The 23,451-nt window shown below is 38.1% G+C and overlaps 2 protein-coding genes across 8 annotated transcripts in view; one reads left to right on the top strand and one right to left on the bottom strand.

Moving 5' to 3' along the window:
* Positions 1–4,213: 4,213 nt before the first annotated feature.
* PDK1 (pyruvate dehydrogenase kinase 1) lies at positions 4,214–17,992 on the top strand. Its single transcript, XM_002198820.6, has 11 exons — positions 4,214–5,256; positions 8,388–8,529; positions 9,979–10,050; positions 10,573–10,757; positions 11,046–11,135; positions 11,416–11,493; positions 12,066–12,142; positions 12,822–12,920; positions 13,839–13,949; positions 15,130–15,243; positions 15,371–17,992. Exons 1-11 carry the CDS (start codon positions 5,139–5,141, stop codon positions 15,509–15,511), a joined length of 1,227 nt encoding a protein of 408 aa, XP_002198856.1. The 5' UTR covers positions 4,214–5,138; the 3' UTR covers positions 15,512–17,992.
* Positions 17,993–18,513: 521 nt separating this feature from the next.
* Positions 18,514–23,451, bottom strand: part of LOC100217844 (neurabin-1) — a 58,365-nt gene continuing 53,427 nt past the window's right edge. For all 7 annotated transcript variants that reach the window (XM_072932253.1, XM_072932255.1, XM_072932252.1 and 4 more), the window contains 2 exons: positions 21,370–21,558; positions 18,514–20,052 (listed from right to left, as the gene is read on the bottom strand). In XM_072932253.1, coding sequence (XP_072788354.1) covers positions 19,885–20,052; positions 21,370–21,558 — 357 coding nt within the window. In that variant the 3' untranslated portion in view covers positions 18,514–19,884. The remainder of the gene's footprint in view (positions 20,053–21,369; positions 21,559–23,451) is intronic.

Consider the following 23,451-nt stretch of genomic DNA (forward strand, 5'->3'; position numbering starts at 1 on the left):
TCAAGAATCAGCACATGAGGTAAAAGGAAACTCTGAAACGGGCACTGAACCACCAATCTCCATACAGCACCCTTGTTGCAATGCTGATGATCATGGCTGCAGCGTGTCCAAACTCCACAGAGAGCTGCTCATGTTCAACAGCTGCAGTAACTTCTGCCAGCACAGGGAAAGTGTGGTGTCAGCAGCTGGTTTGCAGAGGCCAGGAGACCAAGCTGTGATGAAACAACCAGGCAGTTGCAGCCAGTGCTCTGAGCAAGCAGCAGCCTGTGGACGTGCTTGGACGTGCTTCAGCTGCCTCACCAGACAGCACGGCTGTGCGGCACAGGAACAGTGCGAGTTGTTTCCCTACAGGGATTGTGTAACCAGTTGCTTTAGTTTTTTATTCCAGTCCTCAGATACCTTTCAATGTCTATCCTTCCAAGCCCCAGAGTCATTATTCATACTACAGACCTTTTACAGGCTTATAAACCTTGCTGAGTCCTAACCTTGTGAGCCTTGTAAAAACACTGCAAAACTCCTATCCCAAAAGACGGCTGCTGCAACGGGCCTTAAACCCCAGCCAAGGTGTGTCATGGTAACTATGAAGGTCTTGGGGACCTACAGTTTCCAGTTTTCATACTGCAAGAAAGACTCCTTTCTTCCTTTTCTAGCTCTACAAAACATCTGTTTGCAAGCAGCACCTTTTCAGGGCCCTACCTGCTTCAAATATCCTAGAAAACACAAAGAAAAGATTTTTGCAAGAGGTGTCCTTGCTGCTGCAGACCAAGATAAATCCCTCTCATCACTGATTCACAATGGTAACTATGTATTTTATCCCTCAATCCCAGTGTTTTAGGGGAATAGGGAAGGAAGGGACAGAGGAGTTAAATACTTTTGTTAGGAACATACGAAATAATACAACTGGTAAGTTGATTAAAAGAAATGTTTGCAGGATACTGATTGGTTTCTTGAAATGGAGGGGTCCAACAGAGTACCCCAGTACAGAGCCAAGAAGTGCATCACTGCCAGCCTGCTTACAAGGCACTGACCAATTCCAGCTTAGCAAGGAGGAACAACATGAAAACAGCCATTGTGGACCTGACACATATCCACCTGGACGAGCAGTCCCCCTCTAACAGCTGCTAAGAGTTGTCCACAAAATACTTTGCTGTACCTGTTCCCCAAAAATGCTAATGCTTCATTTCAGTAACTGTATAGTATATTTTTCCTGCTTCTAAAAGACATCCATAGAATGCTAAGAGAATCTCAGACTGGAAGAGCCCCATAAGGATCAAAGCTCCTCACAAAAAAGAGATCAAAGCCACACAAACCAATGTAACGCTAAGAATTTGTCTAGCATAGCAAAACCTCAATTTACCAACAGAAACCTAAGAACAACAATTTTAAGTACACAAACTGGCTAGATGGGCCAGGTGATTGTGCAGGCATTGCAGCCAAGTGTATAAACCACTGAAAGAAGGAAAGGAAGGGGAAAAGGAAGTGGAAAGGAAAGGCATTCTAAGGATACTCATACGTGGCAACTTAAGCTTTTTTCTTAATCTGAGGACCTTAAAGAAAAGGAAAAAACCACTTGTACATGCACCCAAGAATTGATGACTTCCAGTAACAACAAACTTTTTCTATGTAACACAATGCAATATTAGAACTTAAAAAATAAATGAAATTGAAATTCAACTATTTCCAGTTATTTTGAGGACTTAATTGTTCTGTCTCATTTAAATTATTTATCTAGATGTATCAGAATTTCAACAACACCAATAAGCATGAATAAGAGTAGTAAAAAATGTAAAATAATGAACAAATTTCTCCTTTATGGTTTACTTAAGAAATTGCAGAAATCACTACATTAGAGTTCTGGCTAGTGTCACACTGGATCACATCAGAGCAAGCCCCTAGAAAATCGTCAGTGAGAGAAACAGGTTTTAGGAGAGAAAGAGCATTCAGAATTTTCTCCAATATTCTAACAGAACATGTTTACATGGATCAGGATCTGATCAATTGTTTAAACAAGATAAGGAAAACACCACTAGGTAAACAGAGAGGTTCTTCTCGGAGCACAGCATTTAAAGAATTATCCACCATTCTTTTATCAACATTCTATTATCCAACATTCCATAGTTACTTCTGTGACTGCTCATCCTGCACAACTTTTTCAGAGAAAAGTGCTCTCTGTTTACATGACTATGTATGGTCTCTAGCTTACAAAGAACAATGATTTATTTAACCTCTGGCAGCCTCTGCCATATCTTGTGGCTGGGGACTGCTGTCCAAAGATAACTTTAGGCAGAAGGCCAGTTTTTAAGGCATGTCTGTAAAGCTGAAACACAACAACACAGTAATATATACATCTAAAAGATTAAGCCAATCCAGAGCCATCATAAGAAATTGCAACAGTTTACAAAGACCCCATGCACTGCTTGTAGCCACTGCTTTAAACTAGTGCTGGCTCATAGCTGAGAGGCCGTCATAAAATGTTTTTGAGCACAGCAATTTTCAAGTACAAGTTCCAAACTATACAAACTTGAGGAGCATGCGGTACTCCTTGGTGTTCCTGGAGTGGCCTACAAGCAGCAATAAGCAAAAACTGCCAACAAGCTGTAATTGGAAAAGTCTTGAAGAGACAGACAAGGTGTCTGTTTGCCCAATTAGCCAGCACTCCCTGGCCAGAGCAGAACAAGCCATTCGGTTTGCAGCATAAAGATTAAGGTATGGTTGGATTACAAACCCAATGAAAAAAGCAGTCTAATCCTGCTTCTTTCTCAAATACTGTTGGTGCAGTTCAGGAAACTGCACCAGGAAGCTGACTGAATCAAATGCTTTCTGTATTTCAATGCGACATTAACAAGAAATAAGACAACCTTAAATGGGAGGAATCTAACAAAGCACTGAACCGATTAATGTGACTGCTGTACCAGAACTGCTCTAGTGGATGCCATAGGATATCCAACCTCACTATCAGGTCATACACAAGTCAAAGGTACAAGGTTTGTTTACAGGAAACCAATCAATATTGAAAAGCTGATTTAACAAATTTATGGGGCGAATACTAATATCCACAATAGAAAAATCAAATGAATGCAGGGCATAATCCACTGTGGATATTGTTTTCTCTTTTCAGGAATGGCACTGGGAATGATACCAGCACATCTCCACTGGAGATGAGGTTAGCCATCAAACGATTGCTTATCCTTCTTGCAGGAGCAACCATTGACTGTTCTATGATTTCAGGAATTGTCACCCCCAGAGGCCCTTTGAACTCTCCCACACCCCAGCAGGCTGTGATCAGCACCTCTCCAGGTGGGACACCACCTGGAGCTCATGAACTTTCAAGCCTGCCATACAGGAAAGACCATTCCCCTACAGGCCTTGAGGAGCAACTCTTGACTGCTGAGAAATGTAAATGGATTTGATGCATTCTACTGAACTCCAGAGGAACTTTCCATAGTAACTTTGTACACAGGTATAGATGTACACACCTCTGTCCCTGTGTGTGAATAATGGCCTAGGTAGTAATTAACAGAGTGAACCTTGCCTTCAAACTCTGCTAGGGCACGGGGTTAAACTAGTATCAAATACTAAATTATTAATCAAATTATTAAAGGTATGCTTATCAAAACAAAGGTAGAATGATTGAAAAATTCATATTCATATTGAAAGTAGCTATGTGCTTGCTTGGCAGAAGTAGCTAGAATTATTATAGCAAGCTGAGTTATATGGTTGTATTGCAGAAGTCAAAGATGTATCACAGTGAAACCTGGAACTAACACCCTAAACATTACCAATAGTTAGACTAGACACAACTGTAATTTAAATATTACTCAAAAGTTAATAGCTGAGCAACCACATTATAACATGGACTCCAGAACTGACTGAAACTACCACAGAAACAGACCTAAGAGGATGTGAAGATGACCACGTGGCAAAAACTTGGTAACAAAAGAGCAAAACAGTGAAGGTCAAGAAGGGCCTAGACTCTAATATTGCTATTCATCCACACTATTGTGTGCAGAGTTTAGACTGTAATAATAATTACCCAGGAATTTCTTTGTCTGGGGTTCCCTCTTTTGAGGCACCTAGCTCAAGCTACCAGGTATCAAAATTTACCTGTAGCAATAGATCTATCTGATGGAGATGAGAGCCTAGTGTCAAAGATAGTTATATACTGAAGTAAGTTTATCAGAAATGCTTATAATCACCATTAGTGGCCTTTTTTTTGTTAGTATTCTAGATATTTCTACCACAGCAGGACAATAAACTATTCAATACCCAGTCTGGTACCTCACATATTGAATTTTAACAGGCAGTAAAGTGATTCACTATGACACACAGTCCAAGTGTTTTTCTACCAATACACACGCATATTGTGCTCATTGCTGACCGATCAGGAATGCATCTGTAAAGGCAGAAGCCCTATTCTTCCTCTGTGTTTTTTGTTTGTTTGATTATCTTTTTTCTAGCGACTGAAAGAAACCCCAGCCCCCCCCGCAGCTGGGCAGACACAGGTGCGGCAGTGAGAAGACACGCGGCTGTTCAAGCGCGGCCGATGCCCTCGGGTGAGGCTCTGCCCTCCCGCCGGCGCTTCTGAGAGTTTCTCTAGTTCCCGTTCCGCCTCCATCCCAGGGCGAGGGGGAGCCCCGGGTGCTCTGAGCCCGCACGGCCGAGCCCCCGGGCACCGCAATGCCAAGCGAGAGCCGCTGGTGCTCGGGCATCTCTCGGCCTCGCCGCGGGTCCCGGGTCCCGCCCCACAGCCCTCACGGCTCCCCGCCGGGGCAGGGCGCACCGCAGCCCTTGGCCGGGCAGGCGGCGGCACCGGCACCCGTAACGCCGCGTACCTGCGCCTAGCCGGGCTCCTCCACGAAGCGAGCGTCGCCTTCTCCCATCGGGCCCCAAGGTGCAGGGGATAGCCGAGCGCCGGCCTCAGGCGCCGCCGGGCAGCTCCGAGCTCCCTCAGAGCCGCCCTCTCCCCCGCCCCGCGCCGCTGCGGGGCCGGGCCGGGCCGGGCGGAGACGCCCACCCCCCTCGGGCACCTCCTCCCGGCGGCGCGGCGGAGGCGGCCGCGGCCTGGGCAGGGGCCGGGGGAGCGGCGCGGCGGGAAATGGCGGCCGGGCCGGGCTGAGCTGAGGGGACGGAGCTGCACCATGAGGCTGCTGCGCGCCCTTCTGCGCGGCGCTGCCGCGGGCAACATCCCGCAGCAGGTGGACTTCTACTCACGCTTCTCCCCCTCGCCGCTCTCCATGAAGCAATTTCTGGACTTCGGTGAGTCCCCGGCGAGCCGCCCTCGACCGCTGCCCCTCCTCCCACAGGTGCCTGTGAGGAGCGGGACGGCCACGCCCCCTCACCCCGTCAGCGCTGCCCGGCTGCTGCTTAGCTGTTAATGCTGTGCTTTCTGCAGAAAGGGGCTCTGCTTCCTTCTGGGACAAGGGAGCCTGGTTGGCTCATTCCCGGAGACCGCAACTATGGCAAGGTTGAAATTTAGCTGAAAACTCCGGTTTTTGGCACCACTAGGCTAGTCGGGTGTTTTCCTGCAGAGTCCGCAGTGTTGGGAAGAGGTTGGGAACAGCTGTGACAACTGGTAGCGTTAGAGCAGTGACTCAGACAGGTGAGACTGGTTAAGCCTTTTGCCAAGCAGCATGCAGCCTTTTAAAGGCACCTTCCAAACACACGAAGCGTTTAGCCTCAGCTGGCAGCGAGGGGCCGGAACAATCATCACTGCTCAGTCACTTGGCCTGTGCCCTACAGAAACATCCTATCCAAATGCTGCTGTTTAGAAGGTGTGTGAGAGAAGGAACAGGATGTAGACACCGGGAGCCATCCTGGAGGGTTTGGAATCTAGTCTTCAAAATGAGTAAATAAGTAACAGGATACTCAATCTTACACTCAGTGCCAAAACCACTCCGAATGCTTCCAGACTTGACTATCAGCTTGGAAACAAAAGGGATCACAGGAATTGTTCTATTCTGCTTCAAAGCAAAGACCACATAGAGAAAGGTTGTGTAAGTCACACTGAGGCACCTTTTCAAAGCCTGAGGTTGGAGCCATTCTATAGCACGTTCTCTTTCTGTACCCAAGGCACTTTGGTGTACATACCTGTTTATGTGTAATATATTTAACTAGTTAATAGTTTCGTGTCTTTTTATAGTTTTGCAAATAAAACCTAAGTGAGAACTAATCCTAGAACCCCAAACTTTATATAAGCAGGAAGATTTACAAAGAAGATTTTCTCACAATTATCTGCTATCACTTCATCCATCTATTCAATGTTTCCCTTGTGGCAATGAAATGTATCTGACGTTTAAAACTCCATATTCCTACAGGAACTCCACCATATGTTCTGTTGCTACTGTACTTTTAAACAAAGAATCTTGCAATTCAGAGTTTGTTTTGACCTGTATTATCTTACCACTACTGATAAAATGCTTACCATAAAATCAGTGCTTATTTTCAAGGCACACTATTTCCTTGTGTCAAAAGATAGACTACTTTTTTGCTCTTAGTACCTGAACATTAGGTAAAAATCTTGAAAACTTCTACAGTATTTTTTTCCTCTCTTTTCCTTAAGGATATAATCTTTACAGAGAGTAAAAACTAATAACACAAATAAAAAAGACTGCAAGACAGAGGCAATATTTCTCTATAAGAGATTTTGTAGCCATTATTATCTGATGGTGTTTTCATTAAGGATTTTTTTGCTCCTTTTGCAAGAGTGAGAACAGTCAAAGAGGAAATAATAAAATCTGGTAAAGCTAACTTTAAAAAATGAAATGTTCTGTAAGCAAATTTAGGTCTGGTCTTGGGTTATAAGACCACAGTATTTTCTGTAGGAGTTTTACCCATTCTTTGCCAAGATACAGACTGTTTCTGCACCTGGAAAGAGTCATTTACCTGTTCAATTTGCCTGCTCTATACTGCCTTCCGTATTTCACCAAGATTACAAAGATAAGGCCTTCAGATACAAAAACTATTTTGTAAAATGAAAATTTTTAAGTATATGAGGCATTTAAAGATTATATTTACACTTTCATACTTCCAATCTGATTTGTTCTTGTACTTTTACCCAAGAAAAGGGAAAGGCCAGTAACAGTTGTGCCTGTGCAATCTGACTAGGAAGAAGAATGAAAGGTTTCTAGGCAGAGGTCATATATAGACAGTGCATAGTGCTGGTAAATGCCATTGTGGAGGAATTTCTTGTAAATTATTCACTTTTTTATTAACTGACATTCTTTTATCAGTGTAGTTTATTATGTGTCTGAGTCTGCATGCTTTAAAGTAAACTTCTCTATTTCAATGTGGTGAAGATTTTTCATGTTTAAGGCAGTCCAGGCTTCCTTTTTTCTTTCCTCATCCCTTCCTTTAATCTTCTCCAACTTCCCCTTGCCAAATGGAAGGAGTGAACTGAGCAGTAACACAGGAGTTAATTTGTAGGAGATACGTTTTGTGAAACATGAGACCTGAAGTAGACACTTCACTGCAGCAGATGGGCAGGTTAGAAGTTCAGATGCTGTTTATGTGACAGTCTTTAAGTCTAGAAAGAAGTCTGGCTGACAATGAAGTACAGCATTTCTTAGTCTCTTCCCCACTCTGCACCCTCTTTTCTCACCTAGGAAAACAAGCTTTGTGGGAGTAAAAGCAGGTCTTGATTTTAATAAAGACATTTAAACATTTAATTGCCACCCCCACAGATGACACTTGTTCTCCCAAAAGGACAGGTCAGTTATGAAAAGAGGCAGTATTTCCACTTCTGGCTTTTAAAAATGTAAAAATTTAACTGTATTAGTATCCTAATGGCTAAGCAGAGTAGCTGTCTTGCTTTCATTTCTTTCTCACTATTCATGTGAATTCATTCACCTGACTTCTGTTCTTGTAAGACTGAATTTAAACTACAACAGATGCAGTTGAAAATGAGATCTCTATTTCTGAATTTATTTTCTCAAAGTATTTGAGAATGAGTTATGATAATTAACTAAGATCAGTGATGAAAAGCAGGGTGTATGGGACTACGATACTTTCTCAAGCATCCTTCTCATAGTTTCCTGTGCTGGTTTCACTTCTCTGATGTGCTCAGAATGACAGTGTTGGTTAGAGTTTGCTGCAAATAAATTGAACAATAGACATGGATAGAAGCCATATTTAAATTTGAACAGTAAAGGTCTGTAACCATTGCATTAGTTTCTGTTTATATATTGAAGTTCTCATTACTGCAAGAGGAAGGTTTCAGTATGCAATAAATTTTGAAACACAAGTGGGCTGCTGCCATGAAAGAAACACAGGCTTACCAGCCTGGGAGAGTCTGCCTTGAATTCAAGGTATAGGCCTCTAATGCAAGCAACTAAGTTTGTGTAGTTTTCTACCATAGTATTGACTTCATTCTGATGTCATATTGGTCTTAGGATCTGAAAATGCTTGTGAAAAGACTTCGTTTATGTTTCTGCGACAAGAGTTGCCTGTGAGATTGGCAAACATAATGAAGGAAATAAGCTTGCTTCCAGACAACCTCCTAAGAACACCTTCAGTTCAGCTGGTGCAGAGCTGGTAAGAACAGTGACATTCCATTCCTTGAAGGGTGACCTGCATATACACAGGTTGGAGGAAATCACTCTCTTCTACTGAAAGGACATTCGTAAGCTTGTTGCATGAACATCACTTATTGATACTGAGATTCTAAATATACCAGTGATCAGAAACTGAATTTACAGATGTGGGAAAAAAGCATTTAGGAGCAATCAGAGAACCCGCAAAGGTATTTAAAAAATCATTAAGCATTGCACACACTCATGTATGAGGAATCAAACTTTTTTTTTTTTTAAACAAAAATCTGCCAAAAGAGTGTTTAATAAGGAATTTACCTAACAGTGAAGAAGCTAGTTGAAGAAAACAACAGAAGCAAACTAAGGCACAAAATGTTTGCAAAAGATAGCAGAAACCATTTACAGACTGAGAGTAAAGGTACAGAAAATATGAAGAAAAAGCAATAGAAAGTCCCAAAGCCAAAACATAAAACAACAGAGAGAACATGAAGGTATTAAAGTAAAAAAGACATTATTTGAAAAGTAAAGTTTGCTTCCAAGTAAGAAACATAGATATAAACTTTTTTAAGATGAAAGCAAAACAAAGAGATTGTTTGGTAACTGCTAAAGGCACAAGGATTTCTGTAAGGGCTTTTAAAGTTAAGATATCTGCCAAAATCTGCCAGTAAGTGGGATTGACTAGATGACTGAATATGAAAAGAGCTATCAATAAGGATACCTAAATGAATTCTTACTGAAACACAAATGCTTACATTCTCATGATACTAGATGACACTGATCAAATGGGAAATTAATTCCATTTGGGCAAATGCAAAGTAGAGCACAGGGAAGAACCTCCTCTCCTGTTTGCTTGCTTCCTTACAATGGAAAAAGAAATGTTGATGCTATTTGGAATATTTTTCTGCATATGTCAGTTGATGGCAAGAAGGAAAATAGTTTTAGGAACTAAATAACCAATGGGTAGGAATATAATTGTACCACTGTGTTAGCCCATTATTCTCCTGAATTGCATGCAGCTCCATCCTGAACAGAAAAGACCAAGAGGGATAATCAGGGGGTTGGAACAATTCTACGTGAGGAGAAACCAAATAGAATTCTTCAGCTTGGAAAATATGTATCTAAGGAAAGGGATGGCAGAAATACTTAAATCGTGCGCAAATGGAAAGATTTTTCTACTAACGGGAACATACAGGGGCTGCAAATAAGTGATCACCTACTGGGTTTGAAACACAAAGATGATATTTTATGCATTCTAATTAAATTGTGGAGTTCATTGCTCTGGAAATTTTGGAAGAAAACTTTATAAACAGATTCAAAGGAATCTAACAAAATTCACAGAGAGACAGGTAGAATGATTTGGAAACACACAACATTGGAAGACCACAAACTGCTAACCAGAGAGATCTGGGGAGGCATATTAGATTGATCTTTATCCTGTTTATTTCATTGAAAGGTATGTCCAAAGTCTTCAGGAGATTCTTGACTTTAAGGACAAAAGCTCAGAAGATTCAGGGGCTATTCACAGGTAAGGCTTTGCTGTCACATATATCTTGTTAATATTGTATTGAAGAACTGGCAAAAAAACAATATCTGAAAAAACATTTCCTATCTCAGATCTTTACAGAAGAATTGCAGCAATGTCATCCCGTCCCTAAAAAAGGAGGGTACATTAACACAGGAAGTTAAGCACTTCAGCATAATGTCATTCTGTAGAATGCTTTGGTCAGTGCTAGTTGACCAGAAGTGCCATTTGACAGGTACAGGTTGTTCTGCATGAAAACAGTTGACACAGTTTTCTCTTTCTCTTGGCAGATACCAAGATTATTTAATAAATAAATAATAATTTTATAAACAGTCAAAATAGTGGACTACTGATTGTTTCAATGCTAGTCACCTGAAATGCGCTGTAAAGACTTAACCTGCCTTCTTAGTGCAGTAGGCAGACGTGATATTTTTGTATGTAAGTCTTCATTTTTGTAGACAGGCACTGTTTGCTGGAGGATTAAATTCCCTTGAAAGTGAAGTAGCAACAATGTATCCATTTTAGTTTTACAGATACTGTGATAAAAATCCGGAATCGCCACAATGATGTAATTCCTACCATGGCTCAAGGAGTAATCGAATACAAGGAAAGCTTTGGCATTGATCCAGTGACCTCACAGAACGTGCAGTATTTTTTAGACCGCTTCTACATGAGTCGCATTTCAATCAGAATGCTCCTTAATCAACACTGTAAGTGTTGAAAGGAGGGGAAATTATATCTGTACCATGCCAACTGTATTTTTCTTTAAGTGCTTAATATGTACTAAGGTGCCACTTAGGAGAATACTATTTGTCTTGCTGTTTATAACTCATTCTTAATACAATTCCTAAAATATTTATTAATTGTAGGCTTTTCAGTATGGTGAGGACTGAAATTATAGATTTCCTATAAATTTTTTATTTAGCAAAATGGAAGACACAAAGTAAAATTTTTATAAAGTTACACTGGATATTAAATGATGTTTTCTTTTTTGGCAGCTTTACTGTTTGGTGGGAAAATTAATCCAGCTCATCCAAAACATATTGGAAGCATTGATCCTAACTGCAATGTTGTTGAAGTTATTAGAGGTAAATTCAGATGATAAGCATCTTGAAAACTTGCATGAGAGTATATACTAAGAGCAAATACACATCCTGATAGGCATATATTGTTTTGTTCTTGCCTACCAGAAACATAAGTGAAATACAGTTTTGTTTCTTTTTCCTATAAACACAGTTTTTCTGAAAAGTACAAATCTCCCTGAAAATGCACAGTACTTTCAAATTTTTTTTTTGGGCAGATTCTGAAGGAGAAAAAAAAAAAAAAAGTGGGAGGGCGAAATGTAATTTCCTGTGTTTTTTATTATAGATGGCTATGAAAATGCCAAGACACTTTGTGATTTATATTACATGAGCTCTCCAGAACTTATCCTTGAAGAGTTGAATTGTAAGTGAATGTGGACATTCTTCTAAAGGAGCTGGTGGTGAAATGTTCTGCTTTTCACATAGTTCATGTGTTCTCTGTACCTACTGGGTTTTTTAAATCTGGTACAATGCTTTCCTCATTCCTACCTTTAACCAGAAAACTGACATGAGTAGAAGTATTTGATTCTACAGCTGTTGATAGAATAAATTTTAGCAGGCTCCTTCCGTCACTAAGATTTCATGTTTCTTCACCTGACAATCTGCATCTCACCCTCTCTGCATTTTTTGCAATAATGTTAAAGATTTATACAATACTTTCTATTCCATCTTTGTGATACCTATGAGGTTATTTGAAAGCATGATATGCCCTAGACAGTGATCCCATACTGGGTTTTAAGATTAATTTCTAAAGCAACAAGCAACATTTGAAAATCTTGATTATGACTTTTGATTAACATACAATTTTTCAAAAGATTTCTGTTCAAATTTTCCTTCTTTAAACTTAACAATACAAATTCACATTTTTAATTACTGTGGGAATGAATAAAAGACATCTCATTTGCTGTTTAGTTATTCAGACTCTCTTCTCTCCAGCTAAATCACCAGGACAGCCTATGCAAGTGGTGTACGTGCCATCACATCTCTATCACATGGTTTTTGAACTTTTCAAGGTCTGTGCACTTACCATTAATTACTCAATTCTTTCATACATCTTTGTTTAATGAGATTGTATTACTTTGACTTTTCAAACTGATTCTAGATCACAGCGTGTTTTTCCAAGTACAAACTTCTTGCCATTTGACTGCAGCAACACAGCAATCCTGTACTATTAGAGAAACAATAAATGCATAGAAAATTAACAGCTTTGGAAGATGTATCTCTTTAACCTAGCCACTGAATACCTTCTGAATAGACATCTTAAACCTTAAAATGTATGATGAAAGTAGTTAATAAAGCAAGTGAGAATAAGATATCCCATAAATTCTGTATTTTTAAATCTGGTAAAATACGTAACACATCCTACAGAGCTTTTCTCCCGCAGTTTAGTCCTAGACTTTTCTTGGACTTTGTGTCAGATTGTGTGTACTATGTGCATTATGAAGAATTCTAGAACACAAATGCTGTACATTAAACAGTTTACATTTCCTTTAAAAAAATTAAATATTTCAAGTCTCAGTATTCTAATAAACTAAATGTACTGATACTGAATAAACTAGGAATATAAAAAAAAAATTCTAAACCAATACATATTTGTTCTGATTCTAAATATATTATAAAAATAACTACTAAATGATATTTTAAGTTAATATAGAAAGTGAATAGGATTTAAGTTGTACTTGAAAATTACAGAATGCAATGAGAGCCACCATGGAACATCATGCTGATCGAAGCATTTATCCTGCAATTCATGTACACATCACCTTGGGAAATGAGGATTTAACTGTGAAGGTACTAATTTTTTTTTTTTTTTTTTCTATTCTGAAAGTTATTTTGATTAGGCTTTTCTTTTCCTGTCATGAGCAGCATATTAGCAACTTGAGCTGGTGATCTGGTTCCATCAATAGATTGTATGTGATGATGCATGTAAGTAAAAAGCCCTTTTGGGATTTCACATACTGCCTCATGAAGAGGCTGCAGTCACATTGAGGGCTTTGCAATAGCATCCTATACTTGCTTGTGTCTTGCCTAGCTTAGAAGCAACCATGACTAAAAATGAAGTAGCATCTTTATACAATTGTAACATCAACATCTAAGTGACAATGACAGAGCTATACAGGTGTGAAACAAATGAAGGGAAATATATATTTTGTATTCCACACAAAACAAAGCTCCTGAAGTACAGTTTCCAGTTTCCTTTTTCTGTACAACATTCATGTTTGATTTCAACAACCAGCTGCAAGCACTGGATTTTTCATAGGTCTAACTAAACTGTAGGAAAACAACTCCTTTGACTTACTCCTTCAAGTAAAAGGTTTTAGTAAATTATATTTAAATGACAGTATTCTTGAGAAAAAAAGATAAAATACACAGAGAACCTAGAATTTGCTAAAAGGTATAGATAATCACTTCAGACAGAAGTGTGTTATGAACAAGATAAAAGCAATGCAGAAGTCAAGCAGAATTTCCTTTTCTCCAAGAGATTATAAATGCTTCTTATGGCAGTATTTTTGGATAAAGGATGAAAGGGAAGGATTCATCTCTCTTTGGTCATTGTTGAAAGTGAGAATTAAAGAAAATCTGTAACTTAGTAGGGACAACTTCAAATAATACTTTACCATAACTTTCTCTGGCTTATTATTTGAGAGAAGATATATTTTATAAAAAAGTATTCAGGGATATAAAGCTAAATGCTCCTTCTTGTTCCAGATGAGTGACCGTGGTGGTGGTGTTCCTATGAGGAAAATTGACAGACTGTTCAACTATATGTATTCAACAGCACCACGTCCTCGTGTTGAGACATCACGAGCTACACCTTTGGTATGCAAGACTTTTATACCATGGCATTGTGGATAGCTCTAATTGTCACAAAAACCATTTTGCTAAAGCTATGAAACACTGAGCTTATAGATATTACATTGGGTAATATTTGAATTTTACTTAATTCACACTTAAAGTATTTTTCAAAAAATACATGAAAAATGTCACAAAATACCAAAAATTATTTAAATTTTTTCAAGATTCTCTTTTTATCTACTAAATCTAACGATCAGCACCTCAAGCAGAATACTTAGCTATGCTGCATATACTGCAGTGAGAGCAGGATTCAGAATTATTTTTGTAGCCACTGAATGGAAGGAGGAATAATTATAGCAGTGACTTTAGATCAAGGCCATAGTTCATTTGTATTATGTAGTCAATTGCACCAACTCCCAGCAAGGATGAAGGCACATAGATGTGACAGGGCATATGAAGAATCCACTTTGGTCTCATGTGAATGTAATAAATGCACAAGAAATAAACCCAAGTGCTCAGAAATTAGAATCTCTGAACAGCTTTCCTGTATTTATTCTTTCACATTGCATCATTAAAAATATATATAGTTCTGCATGTAGATGACTCTGCAACTTACTAAACATGAAATCTTTACAGAGGACTGTTGTGTACACTCACTGAGAGATTACCTCTAAAATTTAAACAAAAATTAGTATTTAAACAAAATATTTAGTAATTAAACAAAAAATCACGCTTAACACTTCAGGGCTCTGTCCTGCTACTGCAGCCAGGGCTTAGTAGAATTTCAGTATAAGCTGCAAAGTCATAGGTGTTGCATATTGAACCTTTTTTGTATGTACTGATGATGACATGTATTTGACTTAAGAACTCTGTGTACTTAAAGAGTAGTGGCTCCATGAAGCATCATGCAGACACACAGCAGAGTTTTCTCTAATCTCTTCAATAAGCTACCATAATCCAGGAAGTGTTATCTACCACCCCTGCCTAACAAAGGAATCAAAACAGTTTTCTCATAATCACAATCATTCATGTATTCTTCCGGTTTTGGGGTATATAATAGCTTGGTGGAGGGCATAACAGTTACACCTGAGCTCCTGTTATTGTCAAACATCATGCTTAGTTTGTCTATTTTACCTATTAAGTTTAAACAGAAAATGCCACTGATTAATGCAATTAATGGAAGTATACTTTTTCTCCTGATCAGGCTGGATTTGGTTATGGCTTACCTATATCACGTCTGTATGCACAGTACTTCCAAGGAGACCTGAAACTGTATTCCTTAGAAGGCTATGGTACAGATGCAGTTATTTACATCAAGGTATGCTGTAACACTCTGATTTTACATTTATCAGCAACTCTAATCTGAACTGCTAATGGAACTCCTTGTTCTGTTATGGTAACTTCAGTTAAAAAGACTCATCAGCTAGAGCCTTTTCTCCTTACAGGCCTTATCAACAGAATCAATTGAAAGACTCCCTGTATACAACAAAGCAGCCTGGAAACATTATAAAGCAAACCATGAAGCTGATGACTGGTGTGTGCCAAGCAGTGAGCCAAAGGACATGACCACTTTTCGGAGTATGTAGCTTTCTCCTCAGCAGCTCCTAAGAAGTAGGTTTGTCTGTAAAGGGAATTTAGAAGATCTAATTTATGATGTTGAGCTACTTCTGATATGTGAAAGTAATTTTAAATGGTGTAACAGAAATTGGAGTGTAATGAGGCTTTTCTGAAATTAAAAAACCAACAGCCACCAAAACCCCCAAACATGCACTTATAAAAAAAGGTCATACTTAATTTGTTCCACTTTCTATTTATGACTGCTTTCAGAGCTAAGTCAAAGGAACATATTTTGGTCTTTATAGGGATCAATTCAACAGCTATCACATCTGGTATTAATTTGTATTATTAAAAAATAATTTTATTAGAAGAATTATTAAAAACGTAATTGGAACATTCTTTCATTATACAATTCTACAGACTAATGAAAAATTTGTGTAAGAAATACTGAGCTCACAGCTATACCTTTGCAAGTGTATGGCACAGTTCTTTTATCTTAAGCATGCTGCAGCTTAATTTTGTAAAGTTAGATATGTTGCCTACATACACTGCCTACATCAAGGGTTTTTTTTTCAGCTGTAGAAATCACAACTCTGTAGGGATAAAAATTTTTTAAAAGCGTTTTTTAACTGCTACTACTGATATGATGTATCTCAGGTACGTGGCATCAGTTCTATTTCTTTGGTTGTAATGTGAATATATAATAGATGTGAAAAACTTACCTTGCCCTGATCATTGTGAATTAAAAAACAGCATTAGCTTTTATACAGTAGAGAAATATTAGTCTTGCATTTGCCTGTATTTCTATAGGTCATATCAAAATGCAGTATCAACATTCTAGCCTTTGTAAGATCTCTGACTTAAATATAAATGGGAACTATTTTAATAAACCGATTCTTAAAATTTGTCTGTCATAGGGCATCTCTATTACTTTGACAGTATAAACTGCCTTCTCAGGAGTAAGTAAGAGTAAGTGGAATTAGCAGTTTTTGAAAATACCTTTGCATTTGTGATATGCTTCTAGCCTCGTTTTTGTAGTAACTGAAGTCACACTATAACATAAACATGATAACCAGAATATGTTAATCAGTAAAGACAAATCAGAACATACAGGGGAAGATAGAGAGGGGAATGAATCTTGCATTTCAGGTACAGAGTCCTAATAAAGAATTCAACTGTATGAGTTTTGTTCAAATCATACACATCTGTGTTGCACCTCGATCCCTGTCATTCCTGAGCATTTCTGGAGTGATGCAGTTAAAGCCATTGAGAACCAATCCTTTTCTCAGTTAATTAAACTGCATGTAATTCTGTGGGTTTTGTTCTGCAGCAGACATGCATAATCCATCTCAGAAACAAGAAGCCTAACTTTTGCTAGTTTACTATCTCTTTGCAGAGCAGAAGGTGAGATACCACAAGTGAAGGGAATAGTTGGATGTTGGAAATTGAAGTAATGCTACTCTAGTTGTAGCTGAGCCAGATTCAAGATTTATCACTTGCTACCTCCCTAGCCAAGTTCTGCAAAACAACAAAATGGTTTTATTACCCTGGTTAAGCTAATGCAGATAACTTTAACAGAAGTGCATTACAGGCTGGGCTGTATACAGTTAAACTGACAGTCTGAGGGAGGATTATTGTATCTTAATTGTCACCAGATCAGTAAGGTTACCTATTCCACTCAAGCTTGTGGGCACCTTCAGGCCCCTAATTCTTCCTTACAAGGATGCGAGTTGATAACTGGCACACCTTTCAATCTGCAGGGCTACAAGTGAGGAGAACTGGCAGCTGTTCTCTTCTTTGGCCCAGCAAGAGGATGTGATAAATGCCACGTAGTGTAAAATGGGGCCTGTGCAAATGTTGGAAGGGACACTTGCAGCTATTGCTTTTGCTAAACTAAAGCTGAAAGTTACAGCAAGGGCTTTTAAAAACTCAGGTCTGAAGCTGAGCATCCCAGCCTATAAATGTTTTAACTAACTCAATTGATTTTAGTAACACTGGACAACTACAAGCAGTATTTCTGAAGAAAAGCTAGCAGTTTGTTTACTACAAAGTCTATTAAGTATTTTAGATATTACTGTAATAAAGGCTCTTTCATGTTCTCAGCTAACTATCAACTGAATTCTGATTACCAGAGCAACTTGCTGTATTATTATATTTGTAGTCATCTCTTTGACTGTCGCCCCAAATGATTGTGGTGAAAACAATGCAGTGTTTTGATCTACAATATTTAATCATAAATAAAAATTTGATCTTTGATAACTTTTGCTTTATAGAAGTGCAGAAGACAACTTTTGTGTTTAGTATTTTCATTACTACACTGAAGTCATTGTGAGCACACTGGTTAATCTGAAGTGAATCACTACAGAAAAGTAGTATACTATCAAAATGCTGAGATTAATAGTTTTGTATGCAAATTAGCTCAGTCTTGCACTGTAAAATTAATCTTGGTTTGCGTTAATTTTTTGAAAGAATTGCTGCATTTATTCATTAAAACTATTGTAAAAATGAAACTTTGTTGGGTGACTGTGTAGCTTTGGTACTGAGCTGGCTCCGTGCATCCAGCCCAGTTCAACATCCGCCAGGTGTTAAACGCTGTGGGCTGCGATAATTGGTGTTCTCAGGTGCCAGGGGAGTTTATCCTCCCTGCTATGGCCCCTCCTTACCTGCTACAGCTTGCACACAGGGAAACCTCTGAAACCATCATTTCCACTAGCCTCTTTCAGAAGAAAACTATTCCCAGGGTGCAACCAGTACACTTGAAGAAAAAAGGTAAAACAGTGTTTTAGCAATATTCTCTGTTCTAGCTGTGAAAATACTCAACTTTCTTGACTGAATTAATTAAATGGTGTTTTACGTGGGAGAACCTGAGCATTTCATGATTCCGTACTTCTAATTCCTTTCTCTTTCATCAGTAGGGCAGCATTCCACTTTGGTTCAAGGTCTGTAAGTTTGGCATACAACTCAAAGCTACTGTAAACAAAGTAAATTAGTTAAATCTTGACCAAAGAATGCATAAAAATGAAATATAATATCTTTTAAAAAGTATTTATTACCAAGATTTTCAAACTTTATATTGGAAATGCCTAGTGTGCAGAAGCATTTCCACACAGTCCTTTTACTGAAATTCTTAAGACATTTATAAAAAAAAAAATAATAAATGTGAAACACCAACAGTGAAGTTCATTCATTTAATTGAAATGAAAAAGAGTCCATAGATTTAAAGGAGAACTTGGTCCACATAAATGAACTACGTAAGTTTTGTTCTAGTCCATTCTATGGTGGAACTGATATTTAATCTAATCTATGTTTCTGGAATAATCTAAATTAAGGAAGTGCTCTTGTAGTATCTCTAGAAAATAGTATGTAAATATACAAAACACCAAGTCATGTTCTAAGCTATTTCAAGAATCAAATCCTCCTTTAAAGAGAAATAATCTGTAGTCTACAACTGAACATTTAAATACAAGGCAGAAACCCAGGGCGTCAGTGATAATTTTTCCTACAATTCTTCCCTCAGTATTTTAAGTCTGAAAAACAGTATTGTTTAGCAAATATATAAATTTGGTCCGCAGAAAATCTTGTTGCATGTAGAAAAGAGAAATACACATATTGCAAGTTGATCTTATTCATAGCATAAATCTATAAAACTATGTATTATTTAGGAAAAATAGGTTAAAAAGGATCTTATTTATAGGCTTAAACCATGTCCCAACACCATACAGGGAGTGTACAGAAAACTTAGCATTATGCTTAGGATATGTAGTTTGTGAAAAACGACTTAGTATTTCTTGTTATTTTCTCATTAAATTGCAACACATAGAATTCAAAAACAATGGGCTACTAAAGTGAACTCTGACTGAAATTCCAGAAGTAAAAGAATTAAAATAATCCTAAATTCGAATACATGCTTTCTTTTTAAATTAATTCGACATTACCATTTCTTAAACTTAATTTTTACTATACATCTTTAGTGGCAACAGATAAACAGACTGTCACAGACTGAATTTGTTGGCAGGATTTTTCTATTGTCCCTCTATCACCTTCAGCTCTATCAAATGCTAGTTGACTAAAACTGGAATGATTTTAATACAGTATTCTACTTTCCACAAACATCAATTTCGATGGAAAGGGCATATGACACACCTTAGAAGCAGAAATGTTACTTAAGGCAGAAAGTTAAATTGTCCATTAGTATAGGCAGAGTCAACTAGAAATAAAAATACTGAAAATATTATTTCATTTTATTGGGCTGTAATGGGGAGGGACCAGAATTAAAAAGTAAAAAACCACCTACCACGTTGAACTGTTGCACTTTCCCTCTTCCCTCAATTGTACAATTATATACAAATCTGCTGAACTTCCTCAAAATTAGGTAAGTCTGCATTAAAATAAAATGGTAATTTTAGCAGCTTGATTCAAGAGTGGCCACAACTCTGCCAGTCTTGCGAACTTCTTTCTCCTTCTTTTGAACCTTTTCCTTCTGCTTTTCCAGTTTTTCTTGTGTTTTTCTAATATCTTTAATTTTTTTCTTTATTGTTGATCGGTCATTTTGACTGGAAACTCCCAAAGCCTTTGGAGGAGGAAAACAAAACAAAACCTCATCAGTAATTTTTTTCAACAGCACTGTTAACGGTGCTTGTGCATTAACAATAGAACAGTGTCACTCACTTTTTGACAAGATAATCTGTTTATTTGAAAGGTAAAAACTTAAGGCTGCAAAAACACTGCAAATAATCATCTGGGTAACAAGGCAGGTAAGAAAACCAAGGCCACCTCTTAAGTTTTGAAATAACAATTTCATGTTGCATTTTACAAACATATAAACCCCTGAGAATTCCCAGAAGATAACATCATTGGTATTAGTCTCCAGATCTTTTTCTAGCTCTTTTTATACACGAGGAAATTTTACTGAGTAAGAACTCTTTAATTTGAAGGATTTTGAAGTGAGTTGTTCCGAGGCGGCTCAGGAAGCGGACGGTACACTTCCACTTGCGGACGGCAGGTGGCAGCACGCGATTCCGAGTGTCCGACCCGGCTCCGCAGCTGGACACAGCGAATCACAGGCCAGTCACTGCTATTCCCTCTGTGCCCACCAAGTTTTGTAAAATACAGGACATTTAGTGTTGCATGCCTATTTAAAATGCAGGCATATTTTTGAGACTGAAGTCAGAACAACTTTTTTCCCCCTAAGCTCCTCAAATTCTGCTATTGATCATTAATAATAATTTGCCTTATGCCAGAGTAGACCAATGAACCTCTTCTAGCTGCACATCTTGCCTGTCCATAATGCAGTCTCGTAATCTAACAAGAAAGAAAAACTGCAGGAATTTACCAGAACTATAAGGGACACATATATACTGCAGCTTCCAGGTGTAAAATGGTAAGAAAAGGATCAAAATATTCAGAATATGTATTTTCAGCAGGCATAAAAAACTTGAAACATTTAAAATGTCACCAGATAGGGTTTTAGCCTTCCCATTTGAAGAGAAAATGTTGAAGAAACAGATTTCTAAAACTGGATCCTGCAATTCTATTTGAGTTGGCCAGAACTTGTTTTGATATGACTTTATGTTGAGATTGGTGACAGATTTATCAAGACTCTTTGGACAATTCTGGTTCCTTTTATTTCCTCAAGATACAAACAAGGAAGCAATATTTGTTATTTTTCTGACTATAAACAGCCTTTAATTCTACAATCAATTACTAATTACCACCTAACTATACAGTCTCCAAGTATTTCAAAAGCAACTCAAAATAACAAGAGCAAATAACTCTTATTCCTTAAAAAGCCACAGAACCAGCAAACTGGACTTTGTAGATTAAATATATGTCTAAATAAGCAGTGAAACCTATACAGTTACAAATCCATCCTGGGATGTGCACATACCTTCAACTTCTCACTGTCGAGCTGCATCAACTGCTGTCCATCTACATTCATAGCTGTGAACTCCGTAATATACTGCTCCATGTTCATTCCCATTAGCCAGTGGCATACTTGCTGGGTGGTCCATTCAGAAATAGGTCTACTGTGCCACTGATTTTGCTTTCCTGTTGTTGTAAGTTCATCATCCAATGCCTAACCAATTGAGAAAAGTCACCATAAACAATATTTTACTTGACTGTATGTTGAATTCCAGTTGTCAGTTTAGTTTGGTTAACAAAGTGCATTTTCACACATGCTCTACTCCAAAAGTAAAGATCTTGAGATCGCTTTGCCTAATTTACTATAAACAAGACACTTCAACATTCATCACAAACTAAGGCAGAAACAGAGAACATAAATGGTAAATTGGACCTATCCAAACAGTGTACACACTGCCTCAGTTAAGGTAGCTCGGTCTTAATGTTAAATGCTACCTTACACAGCATGAAGAACTATTAAGAACTTCAACTCCATTATTATTGTTAAGTGATGGAAATCCAGAATAAAAGCAATTCTAGTAGTCAGTAAATGTGGTGAACGTCCTAGGTACAGGTTTGTTACGTTTTGTACATTTGTCAAGAGAAGTCTGTTCTTTGAACTAATGCTATTACGTTGACATTTTATAAAGTCTGCCCAAATAGAAGATGACCATTTCAGAAACATAACAGCTTGTAGACTTCCACTGAAAATACACTTTGGCAGCTCACAGAGCTTTTGAGACACTCTGCTTCAATTTCATTTTGCTTCAGAGGGGAAAAGGTACTGCTGTTTGTCCTGAAGCACTATTACTTCATCACAAAAGAAAAACTACACAACAAAGCTCAGTGTGTGTAGAGAAGAAATTCCAGTGTAGTATTTGAATCACTAACATCAGTTAACTGAAGTCTTATTAACTATCCACAATCATCTCTCACCAGCTCATGACTGAGTACAGGCTGCATTAGACTGCTCACCCAAGATATTTGCAAACAGAAGAAAATATTCTCCCCTTTTCCAGCGAGTCATTCCCTTTTACAGGCATTTGTAAACAGAAAACACAGAAAAAAAAGTTTTCTAGTTACAGATTTGAGAGATGACCGTTAAGTCGCAGGTGAACAACTACAGCTGCCAGCCAAACGGATCTCACAAAATCCAGCTTGTTTGATGGAATATTTATGAGAGTTGATTGATATAACAAAATTATTGTGGTGATTACAAGTCAAAGACAGTGAGATGTAGCCCTGTCACATGATCTGATCATGCAACACAATGGATCTAAGCAAGCAATATGGAAGACACGTATGAGGAGACACACAAAATTTTCAAATTTCCAGTGTATTGAAGGACTACATGTTATTTGAAATGGTTTTGCTTTCCCTGGTCTGTGAAACAAGGGACAGGGACTATGTTAAGAGGCAATACAAATAGAAATGAGTTTGTAGAGCCGAACAGCTTGTGCTGAGGTCTGAAAATCCACACTACAAGCATTTCAAAGGATTTTCACTTCCAAATAGCTCTAGTGTGATCACAAATACTCAATGGCTACTAGCTGCTGGAACGTAGCAGGACCACTGTTGAAGCACATCTGATTTGATTTCTGAGATAAATCGAAGTAAGGCAAGTGGGAACAATCAGAATATTTATTTCAAAAATGAACTCCTTATCCAAACCAAAATGCTTATGTAGATATAACAAGTGCATCCGCCTTGCTGATGTGTGAAAGGAGAATAGCAATTTGCATAAAATAACAGCAAAGGGCTCTAGAAGAGGATTGGCTTGAAGTGCTGTATACAGCACCTCTATCAAGACAACTGGAGCACTGAGTCTTCTAGCCAAGCCATCAAGCTTGAGATGCTTCATACAGAGAAGATTAGTTGGATAAATTACCAGGGGAATTTAAAAATGCACATTCATTTAAAATAATTTTACATAACAGTACTCCCCAACCTGATAGTGCAATAATAAAAATATATTGGCAACTTTGCCTCATACTAACAAGTGTTCATGAATAGTACATAAAAAAGGGAAAACACTTTTCATTTTAAGTTGGACTTGTATCTCAGGTGT

This window comes from Taeniopygia guttata, chromosome 7 (genome assembly GCF_048771995.1).
Source record: "Taeniopygia guttata chromosome 7, bTaeGut7.mat, whole genome shotgun sequence".
Taxonomy (NCBI): domain Eukaryota; kingdom Metazoa; phylum Chordata; class Aves; order Passeriformes; family Estrildidae; genus Taeniopygia; species Taeniopygia guttata.

Bases quoted from the DNA above. Each gene is read 5' to 3' on its own strand.
- PDK1 (XM_002198820.6), top strand. From the start codon at position 5,139: ATGAGGCTGCTGCGCGCCCTTCTGCGCGGCGCTGCCGCGGGCAACATC. The intron at 13,950-15,129 runs GTATGCAAGACT...TCTCCTGATCAG, and splicing joins CATCACGAGCTACACCTTTG to GCTGGATTTGGTTATGGCTT. The intron at 15,244-15,370 runs GTATGCTGTAAC...TTCTCCTTACAG, and splicing joins ATGCAGTTATTTACATCAAG to GCCTTATCAACAGAATCAAT.